The following is a 27,938-nucleotide window of genomic DNA, read 5'->3' as shown; positions in this document are numbered from 1 at the left end:
GTTAGGGGTGTTGAAACAGTTGCAACTTAAATTTGTTTTATGAAGTCAAGTAGGTTGCAGAATTTGGGCCTAAACGTTAATATGCCATGCCGGAAATTACTTTCTTCTGGAACTACCAGCGACGTGCACATTTGTTTGGGCCAAGTGGGCTAAAGTATGTCTAGCAGAGACAAATGGGGAAATCCAGGTGGTTAGAGTGACAAATAAGTATGTATTTGTTTGAAAATGCAAAGGCTTGGGGCTTCAAGAGCGGAATGGAAAGTGCCACACAAATACCAAATCAAATTTTTTTTTTTAAAGTAATTTTTATTGTAGACATACAGTTCACATACCAGTATCCACACATTCACAGTTCTGCTCAGGTCATTTAACGATATACTTTCGTGTCGTGTTATACACAGCCTGCAGGGCCACAACCTGGAGGTCGGGCGGCGGCAATCAATCGACCCTCCTTTGTCTGGTTGCTGTTGTTAGGATCATCTTCCTCGCATTAAAGAGTGCATGTCTACTTTTCTTTCCTAACCTAAATAAACTGTGTAACCTCCCTCTTAAACTGTCCCTCAACAGTGCTACATGCCCACCCTCCCCTCCCCCCCCCCCCACCATCCGCTCTTGGGGTCTCTTGTTGTGACTAATCTAGAGTACAACCTTGGGCCAGATATTGTCTAGGTGTGTGATGTGCTCGGTATTTCCTGGGTGCAATTCCTGTCTGTGCTGAGGGTCTCGTCATCCTCCGTTAGCATGCTATCTCTAAGGGCCTGTACTAGCGCCTCCCAGGCTGCCGCCATGTCCAATGCTCTAACATCTGTATTCCGCCGTGCTAGTTGATATCTGTGTGTGCTATCATAAGCTGCCCACTTGAGGAATTCGTTATACCATCTCCTGTGAGTTGGACCTGTTCTCGCCTTCCACTGTCTTGTTATTTCCCTTTTGGCTATTATCAAACCCATATCAACGAATTTGCTTGAATTTTTATTTTTGGGCGTGTGCGGGAACCAGTGCGGAATGCACACCGACGAATCAAACTCAATGGTTCTTTCCGTTACTTCGTTTAAGGTCTCCCCTATGGCCTGCCAGTACTCCTGGAGGGCCGGGCAGTACCACAGCATGTGCTCCAACTCCACTCCCTCCATTGCACACCGGGGGTTCGCCGACTCAGCTACCCCAAAGTATTTCCTGATTCTGCCCGGGGTCATGTAGGCCCTGTGCAGCACGTAAAAATGAATGAGCTGGAATCTCGCATTTCTCGTGCTATTTCGGGCTTGGCACACTAGCCGGGCCCAAGTCGTCTCAGGAATATCCTTACCCAGGTCAGCTTCCCATTTGGACTTCAACGCCGTGAGGGGCATCAGGTTTTCGCGGAGCATTCTAGAATACAGGCACGTCACAGCCTTAACCGTCCCAGCCGCCATCATAGCATACTGGCAAGCCATGGACGTCTCGGGCTCTGTCAGACCCCCCCTCCAAAGCGCCAGCATTGCTCCAACCACGGCCGAGTGCAGAAGGTAGCCCCCACGTGGCAGATCGAACCGTTCCTGAAGTTCCTGATATGGGAGGAGCGCCCCGTCCTCATGGAGGTCTCCAACAACCTGTATTCCCGCTTCTTCCCAGTGCTGCAGCTGCGACCAGTCACCGTCGTGGGGCAGCGCCGTAAGCATGCCATGGGGTATTTCCGGGGCATATGGGTGTCGAATCCCCGCACGCCTTTGAGACCGGTTCCAGCAAAGCCGGAACGTTTGTTGCTCAAGTGTCAGGTCTCGAATAGCGATCTTCTGCTGTAGGGCTATATAGGCCAGGACATGCTGTGGCGTGCCTCTCGTCCCGCTTCTCTCAGGGCCCCGGTACACCCGCGCCACCTCCTGCGTGTATATCTGCAGTTGAGCGGCGAGATAATAAAGCTCGAAGTCCAGTACCGCAAGCCCTCCCTCGTCCTTCGAGCGGGTGAGCGTCGCCAGCGCCACTCTGCATCTACCTGCCCTCCACAGGAACTTGGTCAGCTGAGATTTGAGTTGGCGGAAGAAGAAACTAGGGATCCAGATCGGGAGTGTACGAAAGTAGTATAGTAATCGCGGCAGGGCAACCATTTTCAGCAAGGATATACGGCCAGCGACGGAGAGCAGGAGCGTGGCCAAAAAGGCCATGCTGCCTTTCAGCGCTCGCACACAGCGGCCCACGTTTCCCTCTAACATATCCTCAGCCGTATGGTATATATGTACACCCCTAAGTACTAAAGACACTTCGGTTCCCAGTTAAGCATGGGCCGATTATCAGGACGACCCGCGTCCCTCCGTAATGGAAACAAGCATGTCTTCGCCCAGTTGACCTTTAGGCCCGATATTTCGCCGAATCGCCCCAGCAGTCTCTCTGCACCTTCCAGCGCTGTTGTGTCATTTTCTAGGAATAACAGCAGGTCGTCGGCGTACAGCGAAATAAATTGCTGCCTGTCCCTGCTATCTATCCCCTCAAAATGTCTTCCCGTCCGGGCCTCGGCCGCTAGTGGCTCAATCGCTAGCGCGAATAATAGGGGGGACAAGGAGCATCCCTGTCTGGTGCCCCTTTCCACCGGGTATTGGTGCGAGACTAGGGGTCCTATCCTCACTCTTGCCACTGCCGCCGTATACAGGACTCGCGTCCAATTGATATACCCTTCTCCCAGTCCGAACCGTTCCATGACCTTATATAAATAGTCCCATTCTAAACTATTGAAAGCCTTTTCGATATCTACTGATAGTACTAGAGGAGGTCGGCCCTCAGCGTGCGAACCCTCCAACAGGCGCGTGAGTCTCCTGATGTTAATCGTCGTGTTCCGTGCGAGAATGAATCCATTTTGGTCTTCGTGTACTAAGTCGGGCATATGCTGTAGTAGTCGAGCTGCTAATATGGAACTCAATATCTTGTAATCAGCGGTTAGCATAGAGAGTGGCCTATAGGACGCAGGGCTACTGCTCTCTCTACCCGGTTTCAGGAGTGGTATTACTAACGCTTCCCGCATTGAGTGGGGCAGGCGACCCGTTGCTCTGGCTTCCTTATATATTGTTTGGAGTCTTGGCGCCAAGATGTCTAGGTACTTACTATAAAATTCTATGGGCAGCCCATCTAATCCTGGCGTCTTGTTGCGGGCCATCTTTTTCACCGCTCCCCTGATCTCTCCTAGGTCAATGTCTCTCCCCAGAACCTTCGCCTGTTCCTCGTCTAGCTGGGGCAATTGGAGGCCATCCAGAAAGACCTCGGTCTCATTCTCCCGATCCCCGGTTCGCTCTTGTAGAGGCCCTCATAATACTTCTGAAAGCCATCTAAGATCTCCGTTTGGGAGTAATGGATGCGACCTGCCTCATCCTCTATGGCTAGTATAGGGGAGCATCGCTTCGTGGGGTTTGCCAGCCATGCTAGCAACGTTCCGGCTTTGTCTCCCTCTACGTTGGTCCTAAGCATATACGCTCGGTGGTCGAAGGGGCGAAGCCGCTCCACTTCCACCGCCACCGCCTCCCTAGCCGAGTTAACCTCCTCTTGGAGTTCGGGACGGCCAGGTCGCATTCTTTCCGCTTCCCGCAGCTTGAAATCTGCCTTATTGAGGTCCTCTAGCAGCACCTTCCGTGTGCCCACGTATTTTGTTATGCACTGGCCCCTCACCACCACTTTAAAAGCATCCCATTCCGTTGCCCTAGTGGCCGCCGTCCCCTCGTTATTGGTGAAGTACTGGGTTATACCCTCCTCCAGTGCAGCATGGACCAACGGGTCTTCCAGGGTTTCTGGTCTTAACTTCCAGGTCGGCACTCGAGGCACCTCGATCACCCAGGCCAAGTTAACTACTAACGGGTTGTGGTCCGAGATTGTACTCGTCCGGTACTCTGACCAAGTTATGGCCGGCAACACGATCTGTGAGCATAATATCGCGTCAATTCGAACGTGGAGGTCATGCAGGCTGGAGAAGTGAGAGTAATCGCGTTCAGTTGGGTGGTGTGCTCGCCAAACATCAGTCAAACCCCATCCCTTCTGCCATTCCAATCTACCCTTTGTGAGTCGGTGAACAGGGGAGTCCCTCAATGGTGGGTGGGACCTATCCCGTGTTGTGTCTGCTACTGAGTTAAAGTCCCCTCCCATCAGGAACGGGCCCGCCAGGAAGTGTGCCAGTGTCCCCGATAAACCTGTTAGGAAGGCCAGCTGCTCCGTGTTCGGGGCGTATACGCTGCATAGTACTATGTCCCTACCTCTCAGCCTGCCTTCCACCACTACGTATCTTCCCTCCGGGTCTATTAAGTGTTGTGTTGGCTGAAAGGGTGTGCCCGCCCTAACCCATATCAGAGCGCCCCTAGCATATGCTGAATAAGAAGTGTGAAAGCCCTGACCCCTCCATCTCCTCTGCAGTGCCGTCCCCTCCTGCTTCGTGAGGTGTGTTTCTTGCAGCAACGCAATATGGACCCCCCTTCGAATTAAGTAGGCGTGTACCTTATGTCTCCTTACCATCGTGTGAAGCCCCCTCACGTTCCAGATTATACACTTCAATACATTAGCATTAGCCATTGTCCCATGATTCAAGTCGCTTTCTCACATAGAATCCCATCCCCTCGCGGATGGTCTGCCCCCTCCCAATTCCCTCTGGATTTTTCGAACTTTTCATCTCCCAGGCTTCTCGTGATCAACAGTCGCCAGTTGTGGAAAAGGTCCCCAGCAGTGTGCCCCCTCCTCCCCCAAAAGCAGGCCCCAATATTAGTGTATCAGTTCCCATCCAAACTTATGCAACTTTCCAAACTGTGTTGCTATAGCACAGTCGTAACCGTGAGTGCCTTAAGGGCTAGTGCAGCGTGGCCAAGACCGGAAGGTAGCTACGCAGGCTCTCCCCCCGCACCCTCCCGTGGACCCCCCAAACTTTCCATCTCCCAGGCTTCTCGGGATCAACAGTCGCCAATTGTAGCAATGGTCCCCAACAGTGTGCCCCCTCCTCCCCCCCAGAACAGGCCTCAATATTAGTCTATCAGTTCCCATCCAAACTTATGCAACTTTCCAAACTGTGTTGCTATAGCACGGTCGTAATCGTGAGTGCCTTAAGGGCTAGTGGAGCGTGGCCAAGACCGGAAGGTAGCTACGCGGGCTCTCCCCCCGCACCCTCCCGTGGACCCCCCCATGATTAGCAGCAGGCTCATAACCCAGTTCGTAATCCCCGGTCATAATACTCTTTAGTTCGGGAGGTTCTCGTTGGCAATCCTGCCCACTACCTGCCAGCTCCGAGTCAAATATTCAGGATCTCCTCCGACGTCTGCGGTGTTACTATCGGGCCCTTGGTTCTGTGTATCCCCGACAGGTCCGATTCTGAGCCCGAGGCTGAGGCGTGTGTCTCTGTGTCTGTGCCCTGCTTGGACTGGGAATCTCCGGATCTCGCCAGTGTTTCCACAGCGTGAAGCGCGGCCTTCCGCTCCGCTTCCGTCTGTGACGCCGATGGTTTCCGTGTGCCTTGTCGTCTTTTGCGCAATCTCTGCAATTTCCGTAGGCCCGCTGGTGCCCGTTCCCGTTCCCTTTCTTCTCGGGGACTTGGCTCCATCAGTGCCCGCCTTATATGTTTCCCACCACTCCCATGCGTCCGCCGACGTGCCGAAGAAGTGTGTCTTATCATCGACCACCACCCTGACCTTAGCTGGGAAAAGCAAAGAGTATGGGATGCCTTCAGTCCAGAGCTCCCTTTTAATCGATAGAAAGGAGGCCTGCAGCCGCTGTGTCTCGAAGGTGAAATTGGGGTACAATGTGACTCTGCTATTCTCCAGTTGAAACGGACCAGTGTCCCGAGCCTTTGAAGCAGAAGGTCCCTGTCCTTATAATGCAGCAATTTAGCTATGATCGGTCTCGGGGGCAGGCCCGGTTTGGGCGGCCCGGTTGGGACCCGGTGTGCGCGCTCCAGGGTGAAGAAGGGCGAAAGGCCCTCCGGCGCCACCACAGTCCTGAGCCAGTTGTCAAGGAACTCAACCATGTCCTCCCCTTCCACCTTTTCCGGTGCTCCTACGATACGGACATTACCACGTCGACTCCTATTTTCGGCGTCCTCAGCCCGTCTTTCTAGGACCTGGATCCGGTCCAGGGCATCTGTTAGTGTACCCTCTACAGTTTTATGAGCAGGAGCCAGTTCCTGGAGGGTATCTTCAACATCCTTGACCCTATCTTTAAGTTTGTCATGGTCCGCTCGCAGAAGGCCCAGTCCCGAAACCACCTGTGCTATATCTTGCTGCAAAGTGTCTCTTGTGGCCGCTATGGTTTCCAAGATGCGGTCCTGCAACTGCTGCAGCTCCGATGGTCCTGCAGGATCTCCTTCCGCCGCGTCGGAGGCCGCCGCTCCCTCAGTCTTTCCCTTAGTTTTCGCCATATTGCCAAGCCACCTACTCCGACGATGTGCTCAGCGCCCGCAATCGCCAATCGGGCCCTCCGCTGTCCCCTGGACCTCTTCTCGGGCGTTGGATCCCAACTGTAGGAATCGTCGCGTTCCCAGCCACTCGCTAGTTGGTGCCTCGGGGGCTCCGGCCTCAGGGTCTCCCGTCTCTGGGTCACCGTTGGATCATCGCTCAGCCTGTCGTTCCGCTTCGTGTTTGCGTTCTTCTGCAAACCGCCGTGGTTCACTCGGGTCAAGACCGATCTAGAGGCCCGGTGTTGGTCTAGAGGTGCTCTCTGCTCAGCACTTTCATGCGGCCTACCCACAGGGCGGGCCCGCAATCTGCGTCTTCGCACCTCTGCTGTCTCGGTCCCCGCTTGGCGCAATGCACAGATCGGGCTTCCCTGTGTACTGCTGGGCCGACTGTGTGGTCTCCCCTTCAGCTCTGCTGTCTTTACTGTCCTAGGGGCGATTTTGGCACTTCTCTAGGACTGCCTGCGGTCGTCCTCTCCGCCGCCGATGGCCGATGGCTCGAGGTTCAGTGCCCCATCCCTTTGTCTCTCTCAGGGGGGGATCGCGAGTCAGCCACCCTCCGGGCCGTCAGCGAGGGCGTCTCGGCCTTGCTGGTCTGCTCCACTCCTTAGTTCTTCACGGGCTACAGGTCTTTGCTTCTTCGGGCTCCGCTCCCCTGCATGACGCAGCAGCCCGGGTCACTCCGCCATCTTGTCTAGTCTCTGTTCTCAGGCTAGGCGGCTCGGTGGGCAGGAACCTTCTCGTCGTTGGCCATCTGGGTCCACCGCTGGGTCACCTAGCCATGTTTGGCGGTATGATCCGGAGTCGGGGCTTCGGCTCCCTCAGGGGGGAGAACTGCTCTCGCTGCCGATCAGCTTTTATCACACCTCGGCCGCCATTTTGGGAGCCTCTTCGTTTCAAGTCGTACTGTTCCTCCGGCGCCAATTCTCTGGTAATCGGCTCCGTTGGCGGTTCACCGTGTGCCCGCTGTATTCACCCGTCAGCGCCCCGTTTTTCCGGGGCCGGCGTGGGTTTTTCCACTCCGATTTTCAGGATTTCTGTGGGGATCGGGCGCGGAGCTCCGAGCTCACGCCGCCATTTCCCTCGGCGTCCAAGCCACGCCCCCCACAAATACCAAATCAATGCAATGCTCTTAGTTTCTAGGTTTTCAAAAGTAGTAACCCCTCCTGCATATTATCTGTTCCGGTAAAGACAAGCAGTAAGTAATTGGATCAGTTTGAATATTGTCAGTATTAGAGTTAGTATTTCAGGCATATTTAATACCCCCTTTCCACTATGGACAAACATTTTGTATATATTGGTAGTTCTGCCCCAGACAGATCTACTGTTAAAAAAAGTAACCCCCTTCATTGCTACTGTATGGAAAGCGCTGCAAAAATGCTCCTAAGTGTAGTGTTTTTTTTTAACCCCTCACTACTTTAGTGGATTGTAAACATTGTAGTGATTGCAGAATCATTTACTTTGACCATTTTCCTTAATGCTGAACCCACTCCAAGCGCCTGCGATTGTTTCTTTGATCTCTTGGCACACGTAGTGCTATTGTTGCACGAGAGTCACTTTCCGCATGTTTTCATGTGCACTCTTAATTTGAGTAAAGACTCGCAAGGCGTCGTTTTTGAAAATGTGGCGGCTGCACGAGACCCTGCAGTATTCTTTGCACTTGCTGTTGGAGTCGGACATCTGGTACCGTTTCACTGATTATGCAGTTTAATGTTGTTTAAAACATCCTACATAAATAAGTTGGCAAACAAGGCCTCCCAATGGCAATACTGCCGGAGAGTGGGCTCAGCGTTGAACCATATGCCAACTGCAGATAGTTATTTCTTGCCTCTACGTAGTACATGGCCTTTGATAAGGTTACCTGATCAGTCTTTCACACGGATGCTGGCGCGTGGTAGTTTATTTAACATCCCAATGCATTCTGCTGGGAGATGTAGTCCTTGAACACTGCAGTTGATCCAATGGAACTCAAACTCGATCTTGGTGAAGATAACAGTATATATTTAGCAGTGATATGATTATTGTGTATTGTATTGGTCTGTTGAACTTTATTAATTGGTTTAAATCAAAACTTGGACTCTTAAAAACAATGGTTTGTTACCAAAACACCCAGGACTGGGGCTTTGTACTCTTGAAATTTCAAGTTATTTGGGAACCTTGACTATCAGCTGGTAGCGAATTACATTTTTATTTAAGATATTTGGCTGCAGCATGCAAAAGTGTTGGAGGAGGTGGTGGGTCTGCTTGGAGACGGAGAGTATAATATGCAACTGTACATATTTTGAATGTATTTGTAGTGTAGTTTTATGGAGCGTAAAAGAGGCCCCTGTGGGCGGCAGAGCACTATAACATGAATGGGCAGACGCACAAGGCATGTTGGTCTTGTCAACTCGTGATACTTCTCCATTGCTCTCATCCTATCCATCCAACACTCTTCTATCTAGTAATAGCTGACCGGTCCTCTTGAGAGGCAGGCATTCGTAACAATGGGCTTAAATATATAGTTTACTGTAATGTCAAATAAGGATTCCTGGGGTCTTGAAGTACTTTACTACACTTACATATAAGAGGAATGGTAACAGAGCATTATAGAACATTAGAAAGTGTCATCTTTTGTGATTTGGATAATATATCTGTAAATACCTGTTTTAACAGGTTGGTCTTACATCTGTTGTTAAAACTTGATCACAGTTTTATAAGGAGGAGTCAGTGAATTACTACATCTAGTTCATTGATATTATAACTCAGTTCCAGTGAAGGGACAGATTGGAAACAGCTTTTGCTGGATAGTGATAAAGGAGGAAGGGTGTAGAAAGGGTGGATGTGTGCAGCCAGGAAATGCATCTGACCAAATACTGCCCAGATGTTGCTAACCCCCACTCCCATTCTTTATACAGATATGTGAAATGTTGTCAGTGAAAGTCTCTGAAGGATGACGTCAACTGTGTCATAATTCAGTGTGACACAGTTGTTTAGCTGTAGCAGGAGTTTTTCTGTGTGGCACAACAAATGCTTATTGGCAGTAGATGTGTGTGCTTGAAATACGCACACCGCACCCGACAACTGTGAGTCCAATTCACAAATCTATTTCAGTGATTCAGCGTGACTTACTCCCTATTTAGGTGTGCCTTTACTCCAGAATTTCTAGAAGTAAGATAGTAATTGTACAAAAAAGTTATGAGAATCAGGCACTAGAAGTTTTTATATTTTTCATCAGGAACATAAAGCATTTCCTAAATAAACCTATATGGTAAAAGGAAGTACATTGGCAAATGGCTTGAAAATGTAGAAATGGCGATGGAGTGTGGTTGATGAGGAATTGAATTTGTACAGAGACAGAAATACATCAATATTAACATAGCATATTTAATTGAAGTACATGGTTGTCAGTGATATGGGCAGTAAGTCAAGGCAAATTGGTTTAAGGAGTTAAAAAGCCCCCACTGACCTCATACTGTGATGTGTAGGGTAGCAAGTTCGAATCCCAGCAAGGCCAGCACAGCCTTCCGATGTTAAATTGTATAATATTAATTCTTGTGATGTGTAACCCTCAGAAATGGTAGAAGCAAGCGTCATAAAAAGATTTCTAGATTGATCCTGCCAGAGAGCTTGAAAAAAGACTGTTGTTCTTTTACCAATAATCTAAGTCTTCCCATTGCTTAGCAGTGGCTTCCTTTATTGTTGCTCTCATTTGCTTTCTTTTTATTCAATGGCTTACTTTGTCCAGTTTTGTGTTTGCCCCTTCCCTGAGAATTACCTCTTTACCTGTGTCCTTCCACTGCTCACTTTGAGAGAACTACTTTTTTCTTCTTACACCCCATGAATGTGTATTTGTTTTCCAGTTGCTCTCTCATCTGATTCTTTCTTTATCTGCTCATTGTTGTTCTCTCTTGCCTGTGTGTTTCTCACCCTGCGCACTGCGTTCTCCCTCACTTGCGTGCTTCTCCCCAACAATCTGTCTCACCAGAATGCACCTATCCCTATTACTTGTTTAGCACTATTTTCTTTAATGATTTGCTCCTACGGCAGGCACGACATGCTTTCCTGCAACATTCAGCGCGCCATGCGCTTCTTCACTTTCTAAACAGCTCTGAACAATGGCGGACGCTTCCTTGAAATGAAATAGGTCTCACATTTACAAGAGTTTGAGCTATTGGTATTGCATTATTTAGCAATGCCATTAGCTCAAGCTTTAATAATGCGAGACCTATTGCATTGCAAATGCTTGTTATTCATCAGCTTGTGTGAGCTTTACTTGCTCTCTGTCAAGACCTCTCGGTGCCTTTCGGGATCCGGGTGATGCTCTAGGGGTCCACCTCCAGATCTCCCCAAGCTCGGTATATATATGGTACCCAGAGCTTAGAGGCGATCAGGTGAGGGAAAAAAGGATGGGCCGGGATGATGCTGCGCGGGTTGCAGCAATCTGAAAGCCACAAACCAACCCGTTAATAAGGCCTAGAACACTACGCTTTAGTCTATAATGAGTCTCCCTCCCTAATGTTACTCCTCATACCTTGCTGAGAACACTGTGAAGGAAAGTGGATGAGGGTCACAACTTGTGGTAGAGCCTACAAAGACACAAGGACAGATTACACACCCTGTCTGCTTTCTACTTCTATCCCTCCTCCATACAGTCATTCCCGATACATACCAGAACACACACCAGGAGACTTAAAAGAAAAGGTCTTCCTCCTCAGCAAGGCCAGTGCACAGTTTAGGTCCAGACTCTTTTCTGTTACGTCACACAAACCAAAGACCTGTTCCCCGCAGTACCAGCATCAAAACCCTAAGAAAAACATAAGAAAGCAAAGTAGGTGAACAACGAGTTAACAGTACCTCAGGGCTCCTAGGTCGTAGAAACGTTCCGATAGGTGACGTTCAGAGGGTAACTCCCCGCTCTTTGGTGCAGACGATCCTAGTGCGAATTATCCAGAAACAGCTCGACAAAACAATACGGAATGTCTGTATTCCCTCAGTGGATTCACTCCAAGCACCGGGAAACAACCAAGGTATCTCCTGCTCTGGAAATCTAGATTCCTGCCAACGAGAGTCTGTGTCTTCACTGAACAACAACCGCGAAGCACCACAGAACCCTCGGAGTGCATCAGCCGATACACTCGTCCTTACTCCAGCGCGACACCAGAACACGCCTCACCTGTTCCGGAAACAAGACCTGGGGACGTCCGTGTCTTCGCGAACACCGCGAAGCACCACAGAACACAAAAACCTAGCGGGCAGCCGCACCGCTACGTACAGGCATCAAAATCCAATACAACCCGACTTCCGGGTTGAGGACGATTAAATAGTTCCCGCCTCCCGGCTGCACAGAGTTCTGGGACTCGTAGTCCTAACTGCATAAGGCAGGCGCGTACAGGTCGAATCAGATCCTGACACTCTCAATGCGTTTGTCGCTCCCCTGGAGCATGAACGCATTACTTGTGCTTTTAAGGTGCTTCTTTTTATTTTTTTAGGTCGAGCGTCAGCGCGCATGCGCTGTCTGCAAGACCTCTTGTCTTCAACAAAACCACTTTATTCCCACCCTCCACTTACCATTGGTTCCCTGCTCCGTCGCTCTGTTTTGCTGGCCCCTAAGTTGTTCACTGAGCGGACACGTCACTTCTGGTCAAGACTAAGGAGCACCGGGCGAGCACAGTCTCCTTACTCTTACTTTCCTTATCTGTGTTGTAGCATTTTTTTTGCTAAGCTGCTTTACTTCTGTTGCTACTTCAGTTCTCCCACCACTTAGGACAAAAATGCAGTGTTTGAAGGTTGCGGGGTAATTTCTATTCTGCCTCTTAATACTGAAGTTTAAGTGTCGATTAACATGCTCACTTAAATGTCTTTCTTTTCTCCAAGATTGAATGTTAGGCACATTGTGATCTTACGTGGCAGCAAGCTCCCAGGTCCTCCTATTGTTAGTTTACTGCCCGGTAAATGAGAGTTTTGAATGAGCTGTGGCAGAGGCACTGGGCTTTGTTTACTGTTTGAGGAGTGGAGAGCCCGGGTTGCTGTGCTTCTCTCCTTAGCGCCGCACGCTATAAGAATAGCGTCTGCGGGTCTTGCTTTAAGCATGGGGAACTGTACCGGTCAGTTGCCACAGCTTGAGGAGTCCTCAAAATACACCATGCTTATTGCGGCTGCGCGTGAAGTTTCTTGGCGAAACAACATTCGGGATGATGGGTACTCCTGTGTCTTGTAGCATGAGTACAACATGAACTCTTAAATTACACACCGTATGCAGTTTAGGGAATATTAAAAGCACCTATAAAGTAATTTGTGGGCTGCAGATGAACTGTGAACATAATTCACCATAAAGAACGCTGCACGATATGTAAATAGGATGCTGCTTCATGTTTCATTATTCGAATCTTGCGTGTTGCTAATGATGCCATTCCCTGCTGTGAAAGACATCACAGGGTGCAAACATGTCTGTCTCCTCATTTCACTTCGGATGGGGTTTTTGCACTTTTATATAACCATTACACATTTTTGGGAGTAACGCTGGATTTTAAGAAGGGATGTCAGCCCTCCCTCTTGCGTCCTCTGACCGCATGTTCTGGCCAGTCGCTTCCTGGAAACTGAGTGCTCTGCGGGGCGAGGGGGCTCGCTCCCTAAGTTTACAGCAAAATCTTCCTGTACCAGCATTTAACCAGAGGCAGTTGCAGGGCTGGGTCCGCCTGTGTTGGACTTGGCCCTTTTTGCAGGGTCATCCCTGAGCTTTTTGCCTTCCTCCTATATTTTTCTGACCTGTTGTTGGCTATTTTATGACTCTGGGCACTTTACCGCTGCTCATCAGTGCTAAACTGCATATGCTCCCCTGCTGTAAATTAATGTAATAATTGGTGATTCCATGATTGACTATTTGGTTTACTTGTCATACCCTAGTACAGTGCACTGAGTGTGCCCAGGGCATGTAAATCAAAATGCTGCTAGTAGGCTTGCAGCGCTGGTTGTGCTACCCACAGAAGCGGCCTTGTAAAATGTTTCTAAGGTCTACCATTGCAGAGCCTGCGTGCCGTCTGGTACTGTCATGCTGACTGGGCAAGTGCACCCACTTGCCAGTCCCTGAACGTTCCCTTTTCTTCATATCAGACACCCCTATGGTAGGCCCAAGGGCAGGGTTCATTGTAAGTATAAGGTAGGACAAGCCCTGATGTGGGTGCCATGTCCCAATAGTGAAATACATCTATTTTCGTTTTTCACTATTGCAAGGCTACCTGTTCTTCATAGGCCAGAAGGGGCTGTTAGAATTATTACATTTTATAATCCTAACTGACTCAGAGAACATGGTAGAACTTCGAGTTTAGTATGCCTGGACTCAGAATGATAAAATATATCTTTTAGTAAAGTGGGTTTTAACATTCTGTGTTTGCAAATACCACTTTTAGAAAGTGGGTATTTGCTTGCCTAACCTTTCAAGCCTGCCTCTGCGAGGTTGTGTATTCCTTCGTCTGGTTTTGTGACTGACAGGGCTGGGGGATTCCAAGAGATTGGCTGGGGCACCCCGGTGGTGAATAGGGAGATCTGCATCTAGATGGGAGGGAGGAGTTGCACCTGGGACCTGAATAGGGCTGGGCCTTCCCTCTACAAAGCCCGCTCCACCCCCTGTGGTGCGTCTGATGTCTCTGCCCTGCACACTGAAAGAAGAGAAGGAAGACTGTCAACAAAGTGCTCCAGGACTGTACTTGCCTTCCACAATGCTGGCTCCACCTCCTGTGGGGCGTCTGATGTGCCAAATGCTTTACACACTGCCTCTGAGATAAGCCTGCCTGCTCGTGCCAAGCTACCAAGGGGGTGTGCAGGGGTTATTTTAGGAGTGTAATCCCCTTATCCTGACTAGAGGAGAGGGTCCCTATTTGTCACAAGTACCTGCCTGTGCCAACTAGAGACCCCCAATTCTAACAGCCTTCTTCTCAGCTCTCCTCAGCCTCCTCCCTTCACCTCCTCTGTAACAGTTTCAACTTTTTCTGTGCTGCAGGTAGAAACAGCAGAGGACTTTGTATTCCATATTCTATAATGTACCCAGGTTTCCAAACAGCACTGATCACTTAGCGGACTGTGGTTTGTTTTTGTTTTGCTGTACAACATTGTGTAAAAGTGGTTTGCTGTATTTGGAATACATTCGTCCTTTCAGTGCATGTACACTCGTTGGATTGTGGATGTTCTGTTTGGGAATATTACAAAAGGGACTTTCCATCAGCCTCCAGCCTACACACACAAAAAGGCAGTCTCATTAAGTCTGTGGGTTTTTATGCACTACATTTAATCTTAATGGTGGGGCACAATTTAAATCTCTGAGCACAAAGGTGTGTAAAAAGGGTTCTCAGATTTTACCCCTCTTATTAGCAGACGGGAAAGACGAAAACCTTGCAGGGCCCTCAAGCCTACCAGATGTGGCCTTTATAGGACCAGATATACACAATTTGTTTTCTATTGTAACACAGTGGTTTAATCTTAGCCTTGTTTTATTGTGTTGGCCTTTATTTATTTCTTCATACTACGACACTGTATTGAAGCACTTATGTGGGTGAGTTACAGGTAATTCCAGACGAAATTTCAGGTATTTCAGGAATGTCAAGTTGTGCTTCTTAAGTGAAATTCATAAAATGATGTTGTCACGGCGCATAAGCATTTGCTGCAAAATTGTACAGTGGGAGCATGGTTACACTGTACTACCAAAACGCACACATGTATTAAAGTGGGCTCATCTTTAGCATTCCACAGTATGTGCAACCATTGTTTCTGAATGTATGTCATGAGTCGTAATGCAAGCAAGAATAAGCACTGGCAAATTCAAAAGATCTTGCTACAGATTCTCTGGTCGGTGGCAGGAATAGGCTTATTGTATAAAGTCAAGGGCTGAAAGCGGTGTACCAAAAGCCTCTTATGTATATTGTTAACAATAGTTAAGTATTCTTCAGTAGTTGATTCTTTCATATGCCCTATCAAAACTAGACCCTGCCCTTTGATTCGTATAATTAGAATACATGGAGGGCCCTCAAAATATTGCGCCACAGTACAGCTCCACATGCTTCCCTCATAATAACAACACCCTGGCAATTACCACCAGAAAGGCTAATAACTGTATGGTATGTCTTGCTAATCCTTTATTTATAAGGTGTGCTCTAAGACTACGCTAAAGTGGCCTTCCTGCCCAGTGTAAAAAAGTGACTTTATTGGGGAGGAATAAAATACTCAATCTGTCTTTTCTTCAGGGCAACCTTTTTGTATATTTTTTTTATTTTGCTCAGTTAATCTTCAACTCTATCTTGTTGGTGTAGTTATGCTGTTTATTTATCCCACAGTGGTGTTAATAATTTAGAGGCTTAGGAATGTACTCTAAGCCTGGTTTGTTAATTGAACCATTGCAGCTGATTTTTTTTAATTTCTATTTTACAAGCATGACCAAGAGAACATTATAAGGGATCAAAGTGGTGAACAAGTTGCTCATGGACAGCTTTGGGTAAATAAATGACCAGGGAAATAAACAGCCATTCCCCTTTGTCCCTCTGCAAATGTAGAAGTTGTTTCTCTGTTCCCATTGGTAATACCTCATTCTTAGTCCTCTAGACAGTGCTACTGCTGTGTCTCCGGTCATAGTGGTAATTCCTCATTCTTAGCAGCATTTCTGGTCTCATCAGTAATTCTGCATTCTAAGTCCATAGGAATGCTGCAGCTGCTTCTTTGGTCCTATCAGTAATTCCCCATTCTAAGTCTTCTAGACAGTACTGCTACCTGCTTCTCTGGTCTCATTGGCAATTCCACATTTTAAGTCCTCTAGAAAGTGCTGCAGCTGTCTCTATTCATACATCCGCTACACTCCAAACCAAAACACATAGGTAAAAGACTGTCATTTACAACTACCAATAGCTATAACTCTGACAAATGCGAGACCTATTGCATTGCAAATGCTTGTTTGTTAAAGCAGTCCACAAGAGTGCATGTTATTTTCAGCTGTTAGCCTCTTGTACTTCCCCTCTTTGCCACGCTAATGCTGCTCTTTCTCTGTCGTGTGCTTCTCACCGCTCCTCTTCCCCTTCCAAGATGCGGTCACCCTTGTGTGCCTTTCTACCCCAAATGTCTTTCTCACCCATGTACTTCTCCCTATCAGCTCTACATTGTGCATGCTCATCGGTTTGCTTTCATCTGCCCCACATTCCTCTCGTTTGTGCTTCCTTTCATGTGCCCCCGATGCAGCTTTTCCTAACCTACGGCCTGTGTTGCTTCAGTCTGACCTGTGTTGTTTCCCACGCCACACCCCGGTGGTCCTTACCTCTGTAATTCAAAGCGCCCATTCCTTCCCTCACCCGCTTATGCTACATTTTTTTTCTTTTTGGATCCAACTCCGATTGGTAAAGAAAAGAAAGTTCTCTATACATTTTGTAGGTGCGTGCATGCTTGGTGTATGCCTACAAAATGACATGACAGCTGAGTCAGGATTTCTTCTCTTTTGTTTTTAACCATCATGTACAGCATCAGACTTAGCTCTAAAGCATGGTTAAAACCACTGTCAAACCCAACAGGTCCCCAAGATGAGACCTATTGGCTTTGCTAATGCTTGTATTTTTACTTTTGGTCGTTTGCATCGGTATTAATGTGGATGCGTGGCCTTAGTGAAAGTCTAGTGTGTGAGTGTAATCGTATTGCTAGCTATAATAACCGTTTGAGTGGCCCACAATAACTTGCTTGTTGCATAGTTGTCAAGATTATACTAAAGGGTTTAGGTTGAGTGTCGTAATGTAGTGTAGTTGTGTTATCCCCAACAAGACAATAAACCAAGCACTATATCACGAAACAGTATTTTGTTTCCTGGTTTTTCTTATTGTTGATTAGACAACTGACCCAAAAAACCCTTGTATACTAACGATACAAGTCGAATTAGACTTAGCCTAACACAGTTCAACACTTGGTGCCAAATTTATCAACACTGTGCGGGTTTGTATGATAAAAGTGATGCAAACCAGCACAAAGTGTTGAGTTTGGGGTTTACTTTCAGCGCAAAATATGTTTTGCCCTGGAAAGTAACCCCAAAGTAAGACAAAGTACCACTTTGTGCTACATTGCTCTACTCTGCATCAAGGGTGCATACCGTGAGGGTATATGGGCATTCTCATGCAACCACTTTTGTGTTTTTTGTTTACTGTGCTTCTTGGTTTTGAGGCTGGTTATGCCTTGTGCAGATATAAACACAAGCACCTTGGCACAGCTCTGCTTCCTTCCTCCCCATTTAAGTCGTCCCTGAACGTCTCCCCACTCAACCATGGGAGCAGGGCATAAATTCCTCTTTTGGTGGTTTAGTACGACCTCCAATTGGTGCTCCTCAATCGCTCCCGGCTTGACTCAGTATAATACTCCTTGGTGGTTTAACAATGCTGCCAGTGGGCTGTGTACCTGTCTCTCCCAGCTATACTCCAGACAATTCTTCCAGGTGGTTTAACAGTGTTGATAATGAGTTGCTCTTCTATCACTCTCAGGAAGACGCCATAGAACACTCCCTGGTGGCTCAACTGTGCCTCCGATGGGCTGCTTCTCTTCCTGGTGCTCCTCTGTGACTCCTGGCTAGACTCCACAAAATACTCATTGGTGGTTTGACATAGGCCCAGGTGAAATATAAATTATGTTGGCATAATTTGCTCAATTTTGGGAATTTCGCATTACACTTGTGATCCAAAATGACACCAATTTACTTAAATACACGCCATTACCGCGAACGCACAGGAACAGCAGAATGCAAGCAGCTGCTATTTGTGGCTCTTTTGCTTTTTTGCTTTATTCATTACCACAAAATGATCGACTTGAAGATGCATTTTATACTAAAATATAGCGCAAAATTAGAGATTTGTATTTTGCACAATTCTGCTGAAGTTTTGCGAAAATTACGAGAAAGTAGATTTTCCTTGGTGGTTTACTGTGTCGCCAATGTGTTGCTCCAGTTTCGCTCCTGGGCAGATTCCGAATAATATTCAATGGTGGTTTTACAGTGTCTTCAAGACTTTGAGCCCTCTGGTGCCACTGGGTGAACCCTAATCACCCTAATTTACACCACTGATGTACACCAGTGGTAGTCCTCACTGTAGTGCTGATCACCCAAAAGATGATGAGCACCTGCGTGGACAGCTGTGTCTGTTTTCACACTGTGCAACACCAGCTCTCGTGAAGCAGCCCCGCTGTCCCGCCACCACTTGCACCTGAAGCACCTCACCAACATGCCTAGCATACGCAAATTACAACCATCAACCATGCACTTCAAAGAGCGCTGAGAAACCTGATGCAATTTAGAGCGCTTTGTGATATCTGCAGGCCTATGAAGCTCCATATAAATCTATAATTAAGGGTCATGGTTTTCTGTTTTTACGGATTTTTACAAATATTTACAGACCGAAAACAAAGTGTTTCCTGTCTGTATTTATTTTTAAAAGTGGAAAAATGCAGAAAAGTGTGCTTCTTGTGGGTGACTCGCCATGCTGTTTTAAGTGAATTCTACTCAGCTGAGCAGCTAGGCAGCAAGGGAAGTTAAAAAATAGGTTGAGATTTCCCCAAATGCAGGTGTATGGTGACATATATTTGTTTTATAATGCTCATATATTCCTGAAGGTGTAGTGTTTTGCTATATTTGGCAGCTTAATCTGCTAAAACACGACAGGCAGCAAAGCATGAATGCATGTGTATCAGTTAAATAAATGTGGAAATATACCATTATATGACTCCATATATTCGCAAAACACAGAATATGGGGCCTTATGTATCAACACATTTACCCATAGACACAGAATGGGCAAAACCCTTTGATACATCTGGCCCATGGATAAATAATTACCAATAGGATGGGCAAAAAATAAAAATGGATAAATGCAGACGGAAATGATTAAAAAAAAAATACCATAAAACCGGGAGCCCTATCTATAATGTAACGGACCACCTAGACTATAATGCAACGGACCACCTAGACAATCGCGTTATGCCTCATAAGGTGTATGGAAAGAGCTATATAAATGCGAGTTAGTACAGTACAGTGCGTTACGCCCTCCATACTTGGAGCGTGCCCTGCCATATGTGCGTGTCTTGTCATTTCCGGACCCATAAAGTGCATTTGAGAATGCCATCGTTTTTATAGTATAACAATAGCTACAAATCTCATGTTTCCTTTTGCACCGAAGCTTTGCAGTGGCTTACACGAGAGTCGTGACTGTCTGCAGCAGGAGCTTCCGGTGCTTATCCAACAGCGAGGGTTCGATCCGTGGGAACGGCGCACTGTGTACTTTTACCGCCCTCATGTCTGAGCCAGAGGTAGCAACTGGAAAAGATTTCAGTATTGCAAAATACCTCAGACAAAACCTCTATTGGGCTTTGGCGGTAGTGCTACAAATGGAAAAAAATAATTAACATGCTGTGAAGCCGTTTTGTTGTGTAAAAACGTGGTGGTTGTTTTTAGCATAAACTACATTCCTTCATTAAGTTAACGTTATTTATGCTCAAAGTTTCCCGCTTTCTGCCAGGTTTTGTAATAGTACTTTAGTGATAGGAAAACCCCCAGAAAGTACTGCATGCTGTTAAATTGAAGACAGATCTTTGTCACTAGAAGAATTAATGTCACCGTTTGTGTTTAAACATAACCTGTTCATTACTTTACTGTACAGACTTCAATGAAGGTATTGATTGCTTTGCTAATCAAATAATTCGATATGCATGTAAATATGTCTTTTTTAATTTCAGATCCCGTTTGGTGCAGAAATCGATGGGATGAACATTCTTGGTTTGGTCCTGTTTGCTCTTATTTTGGGAGTAGCCTTGAAAAAGCTTGGTCCGGAAGGGGAGGATCTGATACGGTTTTTTAACTCATTCAATGAGGCAACCATGATTCTTGTGTCTTGGATCATGTGGTAAGTACAATAAAAATGATTACACTCTTTTGTGATTTAAGGCGAGTGTGTGTATGTGTGTCTGTGTATTTATATTTATATATGGAATTAGCCCTTGGATGACCAGTTTCTCTGAGTATCAGTTTCACTCCTCTCGTTACTATTGCCTAGTATCTTTCCTCCAGTCTGCTTCACGAAGGTGCGTTTCAGTTTAATTTTGTGGACTAATGTTTATTCTGCATTCATATCTGTTGCCTTTTTGATGCACAAGTGCAAATATTGGCAACAGAAAAATCACTGGTTATGGAATGCTATGTAAACCATAACTCGTCACCACCCACCCCCAACTCAGCGTGCACAGTTTATCACCTCACACATGACATCACTGACGATATGTCAAATGAAATAATTGATCATGTCATGAATGAGGTTATTCGATACGTCATCGGTGATGTTATTGATGCAGTTTGAGTTGCTATCAGAGATGAGATATAATGAGGTCATGATCAGTGGATGGTGGGGGCATGAGTTATGGTTCACATAGCAAGCCATAACTGGTGCATTTCAGGGTATTTTAGGTTTTGTATCAGAACCATTAAGTCACATTAACTGTTTATATGTCCCTAAAAAACACAGTTAAAAAAGGAGGGGGCATGCGGCCTCCCTCCCTGAGCCGTTTTCGGCTCCGGGGATCCTATTTCCTCCAGGGTCCGCCATGTTTTTTAACATGGGGAGGTGGGCGTACAGCAGTGCTTAATTTGAGACAGTGGTTTTGGGTGCTCAGCACTGGCACTTAATTATCAACACCAGTGCTTTTAATGACCCTTTATAGGCAGGTCGCACCCCACGCCCAAACAGCACCACTTGTTTGCCTGTGTCTACCAGCTCGCTGCTACTGCCACTGATGCGAGTTTGAGGCCCTCCTGCACCCACAGGCTACCACCTGCGCCTCATCCCTGGTGGCCAGTGGTAGACCATAGGTTTCTTAGTGTAATTGTATTTCATTTTATTGTACTTGTTTAATTTGTTTTCATTCTTCCTGTTCCCTCTTGCGTTATTTCTGTGCCCTTTTCTGCCTTCTCTCCGTTCCTCCCGTGGTTTCTCCCGCCGCTGCATTCCCTGCGCCCCCCCCCCCGCTCACTACACTTCGCCTTAGTGTAATTTTATTGCATTTTGTTGTATTTGTTTATTTGTTTCGTTTTCATTCCTCCTTTTTCCCTCTTGTGCCATTTCTGTGCCCTTTTTTGCCTTCTGTACCCTTCGCCATTCCTCCCCCCGTTTTTACCGCCGCAGCGCCCCCTGCGGCCCGCCCCCCGCTCGCCCATTTGTCCGCTCCCACCTTCCAGCTGCTGCTCCCTCCCACCTCCCCTTCTTATGGCGGCCGCTGCGCGGTGAGGAGAGCGACCCTTGACCCTTTACAAGCAGGTCGCGCCGCAACAGCACCACCTGTTTGCCCTTGTCTCCCAGTTTGCTGATGCTGCCTCTGACGGGAGTTCGAGGCCCTCCTCCACCCGCAGGCTACCACCTGCGCCTCATCCCTGGTGGCCAGTGGTAGGCCGTAGGTTGCTTAGTGTCATTGTATTGCATTTTGTTGTATTTGTTTATTTTGTTTTCATTCCTCCTGTTCCTTCTTGTGCTATTTCTGTGCCCTGTGCCCTTTTCTGCCTTTTTGCCGTTCCTCCCGTGGTTTCTCCCGCCCCTGCGGCCCGCCCTCCCTGCTCGCTACACTTCTCCTTAGTGTAATTGTATTGAATTTTGTTTATTTGTTTTCGTTTTCATTCCTCCTTTTTCCCTCTTGTGCCCTGTGCCCTTTTTTGCCTTCAGTACTCTTCGCTGTTCCTCCCCTTGTTTTTCCTGCCACTGCTCCCCCTGCGGCCCGCCCCCGCTCGCCCATTTGTCTGCTCCCACCTCCCAGCAGCTCCTACCTCCCCTTCTCATGGCAGCCAGTCCAGGGCTTTTCGCGTATCCCTGCATCGGAGAGGCGTGTGTGTAGGGTGTGGTGGCAGACAGTTTCAAAGGCGGCCGAGAGGTCCAGGAGGATGAGGGCCGCGGTTTCGCCGTTGTCCAACAGAGTCCTGATGTTGTCGGTGGCGGCGATGAGGGCGGTTCCAGTGCTGTTGTTGCTGCGGAATCCAGATTGGGACGACTCCAGGATGTTGTTCTCCTTGAGGAAGCGGGGCAGTTGCCTGGTGACAATCTTCGCGATTACTTTTGCCGGGAATGGGAGCAGAGAGATGGGCCGGATGTTTTTGAGGTCCTTTGGGTCCGCCTTGTGTTTCTTGAGTAGGACTTGATCTCGGCATGTTTCCAGCTCTCCGGGAAGGTGGCGGTCTCGAAGGAGCTGTTGAGGACCTTCCTGAGTTGGGGTGCGATGATGGAGCTCTCTTCGTTGACGATGTGGTGAGGGCAGGGGTCGGATGGTGAGCCAGAGTGGATGATGTTCATGGTTTTGATGGTGTCGTCGTCGTTGACATGGGCCCAGGAGAGCAGGAGGCTGGTGTGGCTGGGGCACGGTGAGTCTGAAGTGTCGGAGGCTGTTTGGGGGGGGGGGGGTCTGGGTGTTGAAGCTGTCGTGGATGTCTGCAATCTTGCGGTGAAAGAAGGTGGCTAGGGAATCGCAGAGGTCTTGCTACGGCGGGATGTCATTTGAGCTGGAGCTGGGGTTGGAGAGTTCCTTCACAATGTTGAAGAGCTCTTTGCTGTTGTGTGCGTTGTTGTTGATGCGTTCCTTGAAGGAGGTCCATTTGGCGGTTTGAATGACTTGGTGGTGCTTGCGGCTGGCGTTCTTGAGGGGTCCGTGGTTGCCCGTGTCTGTTCGTGGCGACACTTCTTCTCAAGTCTTCGGCAAGTCTGCTTGGATGCCTGGAGGTCGGCGGTGAACCAGATGGCCTTTCTGTCAGTGCGTCTGTTTCAGGGTTTCTTGATCGGGGTGAGAGTGTTGGCGCAGTCGTTCATCCATTGCCTGAGGTTGCGGGCGGCGGGAGGCGGTGTCGGTGGGGTCGGTTGGTGGGTCTCGGGCGAGGGTGGTGATTAGCTGGTCTTCGTGACCTTGGTCCAGATGCGGTGGGGGATCTGTTGGGGGGGGGGTTGCTTTGTGGGTTTCTCGAAGGTCAAGTGGATGCAGCGGTGGTCGGTCCAGTGGAGTTCAATGGTGTGGCTGAAGGTGACGTGGTTGCAGGCGGATAAGATGGGGTCAAATGTGTGTCCGGCAGAGTGGGTGGGGTGTCGTGACGAGCTGTTTGAGTCCGAGGTTGGCGAGCCTTCAGGCTTGAGTGCTTGTTTTTAGGGACGTGGCACTGTCCCTGAGCCGATTGTAGCCCAGGTCTCGAAAGGGTCCCACCGGGCAGAGAAAAGAGTGTGCACCCACTGCAGGAGCAGAGGAAAAATTTTGCTCCTGCAGGGTGGGAGCATATTCCTTGTCAGCTCCCTCCAGCACCCCGGATGGGTGCTGGCCTGTGAACCAGCAGAGTTGTGGTGACCCTTGGGCTTCACCAGCAGCCCCCAAATATTTTATGACAAGTGGTTGCCCAGGGGGCATTGGGACACCCACACAATCAGAAAGTGGCTTGCTCATGCCAGGGAGGATTGTGGGGGCCCTTGTCCTCCTCCTGCGACTCACAGAGATTTTAAGACATGTGGGTGGGTGCCATTTTATATTCACTTTTCACATTATTTTTATTAAGAGTTTTACACTATTAATCAAAACACAGCCCTACACAAAAGAGGGCTCAATCTCTCTCCTGCTTCTGCCCACCAACATAAAAGGAAGTGAATTTCCCTTTAACACTTTCTTCTTCCGCAATTTCATTCATTGTGTTTATATATACAGCTTCATAGTAGCATTTTGTCAAAAAAAGAAAATACGCGATTTGCACAGTAGTACACCGATTCATTTTATACTTAGCTAAATATTCTAGTGATCATCAAAATAGGTCGGTTTTTTTTCTAGTCATTTTCTGGTGCTCTGAGGTGTTTTTCAGAAATCAATTGTATCTTATGTACTGCTAACTTATACGTCAAACGTCTTGGTAACTATCAGAAACTCTGGCCTATCTTACCTTCAGAATGCAGATAATACACATGTGCACCTAAAGAGCACGACATCAGAGGACATCTAACTGGTCGGAACAACACTTGAGAACATGCCGACTTCAGTGACTGACCATCATCTCAAATTTAACATTAACAGAACACAGCTGCTTCTGATTTCTTCTCAGACTTTCATTATGCTACTCCAGAAGCGAAGCTCTCTGCCAACATCTGCTGCTGCAATTTGTCCACCAGTGAGAAGGTCACATCACAGGCTTCATCCGTCAAAAACATTGAACCCTTAGAAAAGAATTAACTCCATGGGCAGTAGTGTGAAATACCAGATCTGAATGTTTTGTGGAATCAAAACCCTTCTCAGAGATCGGGGTTTCAAAGGTGTCACTCAAGTACTGGTCCTGTCAAAACAGATTTTGCTCCGCTGAAATCTTCTCTGCATCCTGCAGCATGTCTGGTCTCTGGGGCAGGTCGCTATGGACACATCATGGTGTACTGCTCTTACATTACTGGCTTTCTGTTGATGGCAGGGCAACTTTCAAACTTAAGTGCCTTTTCCACAATCTCCTAAATGCAGACGACCCTCAGTATTTGGCAATTAGTTTGATGATCGCTGAAAGATCCACGCCCATTGCTATGAAGCTCTGAGAGTCCTGCTGATAACCAGTGTTCAACAAAACAACACACCTTGAACCAGTGTTTTTCTGGATGTGCTCGAAAATCTGCAATGTAATTCTGCCATCCGTTCTCAGCATCCCATCTTCAGCTTACTTCAGAACTTGAATCCAGATCCTTTCTCCTACCCAGCACTTTCCCAAACCCTCCACTTAAATCTTGTTCTCTGCTTTTCTATTTCAACTGCTTATCATTGGATCACTAAGAAGTTTATATTGAATCGATTGGCACATTATACCTGTAATTTTCCAGTTAATACTAACTTACCATAAATATTTACCCACCTGCATTTTTTGTTTTTTGCTAGTAGGATCACCCTATTATGCCTACTATGTGAAGCGCTCTGACGCGCCAAGGCCTTGAACATGCTTTTGAAAAACACAAATAAATAGGACGAACCTTCTCACCCTAATGACACATTATAATTATATGACACTCACCGATTTTGTGTTCCTTTTCTACATTTCAGCACTCTTCCCTAGCACATTAATATTTTCTCGACAATTCAAGTTGCCCTAAGGCACTTTCTCTCACAGAAGTCTATTGTTATAGCTTTATGTACCGCTACAGTGGGATTTACTGGCCATTAAAGTCCCAATTCAGTGTTGTAGGCATAAGGTAAAGGTGAAGGTCTTCAGGAAGGCAGCAGAACTTTAATTGCCGGTATAGCGCACTACGGCAAGCTGGAAAGCTATGACGGCATTCTGCCTTATGAGGAAATGTCCGTAATACAACTCGGTTGGTATAAAAGCCTCCTCGCCTCAGAAGCTTCTGAACCTTTCACAGCTTCTCTTGTGTTGCTGCAGAACGTGGGGTTATAACAGTAACTGACAGACATAAACAGGGACCGAACAAACAGTGAAAGGGGCTGAAGTCGGTTCCTGATTCTCCCTCGCCTCAAGCAAACGGCTTTTGTTTGGCAAAGTCAAAGTAGACACAGGAGCTGAAGAGAATTCCCCCTGACTCATTCCTTGACTCCAGTGTCACTGTGAAGCATGGAAGGATGGAGAGGGGAAGCTTGCTCTATGCTTTCTCTCCCATCTTCTGCTTCCTTCATTTCAAGGCAATCCACATTTCTTGGAAAAACAGGAGAGATGGACAGTCAGAAGCTGGAAAATAGGGCATTGGGGTGTTGACAGCATCCACCCTATACTAATGATTGTGGCCCTCTGCTTTTACATTGTCCTCAATCCAAAATTCAAATTAATTAATTATTTATAGTAGTAAGACTTGTCTTAATTCTGTCTCTCATATGGTTTTCTTTGCACCCCGCAATGTAACATAACCCTTCAGTAAAGTTGTTGTGGTTTCACAGAACTCGCTGTTCAGCGTAACATGTGGAGAAAAAAAAAGAGCAAAACTAGGTGCAAACAATTCAATTAGACCACCAATTAGTTTAAAAAACCATGCCCATATTTATTAGCACTCATTTATAGTGATCTAGCCATAATCTCAAAACCTTTTAAGGTACCTTTACTACTTCTCTCCGTTCCTGCTCAACATTTAGATTTATATCTTCTTCCAACTTAGCTCTAAGCTTTTTCAATGGAGTTTTTAATGATGCTGTTCATAAGTACATGGAATGACGTGTTTTGTGGTGTTTGACCAATAAAGATTTACTATTCTGTAGGTTCAGGACCGCTGGGATTGACTGTGTAATCCCCCCAATTTTACATCAGGATTTAGAAACGCCTGGCTGTCTGTCAACAAAACTTTAAGACCAGTATTTAGGAAACTAGTCTCCCCAAAGTTCTGTGACAAAAGATGCTGTTTGACATACGTAGGAAACACCAATTGAGCACAAATGAAGATGACCCCTACCTCATGATATTGTTGGACCCTCAGCTGATTTCGACACACTCAACCAGCACACCCTGATGTGCTCCCTGGAGTCTCAAATGGGATTCACCAGCAATGTCCTTCTGTGGTTCTTCTCCTACCGTTCCAATCATCACCTGTTTCTTCACATGGGTGCCTCCAGGTCACAAAAGGGCCCTGTCATCTCTGGAGTCCTCTGGGGTTCCAAACGGTCTTCTTTCATCTTCAACCAATACATGAAGCAGCTTGGTGCTCCACTCACAGATAACAGCAGCAAAATTCACCAATTTGCTGATGATACTAACTCTACCTGAAAGTTCTGTCTTCATCAGGCATCTAATGTTTTCACATTATTCAAACATACCTGAAGCTCAATCCTACTAAGCCAGAATTCCTGTTATTTTCAAAGAACAGCAAACACGATACAGTACAAAACGGTTCAAGACATAAACTTTGGCAGCTTTGAACCTCAACTTTTACCCGATACCAAGTCACTTGGATTCACCCTGGCAGCATCGAGCCATCGAGAGGAACGTGCCTTCCCTCTTTCCATTCTAGAATTCACATGTAGTGTGACCTCTATTAGAGGAACCTAAACCCGACTTGATATCTCATCTCTGCCTCCTGCTCTGGTAACTACTATAAACTCTACCAGTCCGCCAGACTCCCCAGCGAGCAAAATCCCGTCGCTCCACGACCCCTTCTATCTATTTAAGGAAATCTTCTATCTCCTGTGGCCCTCATTTTGTCTCTTGCCCCACTCCCCTCCGCCCTGATGAAGGTGTAGCCCGACACACCGAAACACGCGTCGGCGCTTGTTCCATCTCTGGAACCCACAAAAAACCTCCTTGTGACTGTATACCACCTTGTCTCTTGCCCATCTTATACATCAGTGGCAATTGTGTGAAGTGAAGTATGATTGTTTATGAATGTTTGTGTGAGTGTTGGTGAGAGTAACTACGAGAGTATGGGCCTTGTCTAGTATTTATGTTATTCCATTTAAAGAATTCTTTTATTGTGTATTTATAACCCTAAACTGTCTAAAGAAAATGAGAAAAAAAGAATGAATTGTCATAACGTATAATAAAATATATTTTGATATAACTCTTTCTACTATGTGTCTGTGAAATATCCCCCTGGGTTCAGAGTGATATGCA

The 27,938-nt window shown here is 47.2% G+C and overlaps 1 protein-coding gene across 1 annotated transcript in view; it reads left to right on the top strand.

Annotated features, from left to right (window-relative positions):
• The window catches only part of SLC1A4 (solute carrier family 1 member 4), a 253,524-nt gene that overhangs the window by 171,935 nt on the left and 53,651 nt on the right, over nucleotides 1-27,938 (top strand). The window contains exon 4 of the mRNA XM_086927601.1: nucleotides 20,099-20,265. Within this exon, the coding sequence (XP_086783727.1) occupies nucleotides 20,099-20,265 (167 nt within the window). The remainder of the gene's footprint in view (nucleotides 1-20,098; nucleotides 20,266-27,938) is intronic.

The sequence above is a fragment of the Lissotriton vulgaris genome, chromosome 6 (assembly GCF_964263255.1).
Source record: "Lissotriton vulgaris chromosome 6, aLisVul1.2, whole genome shotgun sequence".
In the NCBI taxonomy this organism is placed as follows: domain Eukaryota; kingdom Metazoa; phylum Chordata; class Amphibia; order Caudata; family Salamandridae; genus Lissotriton; species Lissotriton vulgaris.
This window is presented reverse-complemented; position numbering and strand designations above follow the sequence as displayed.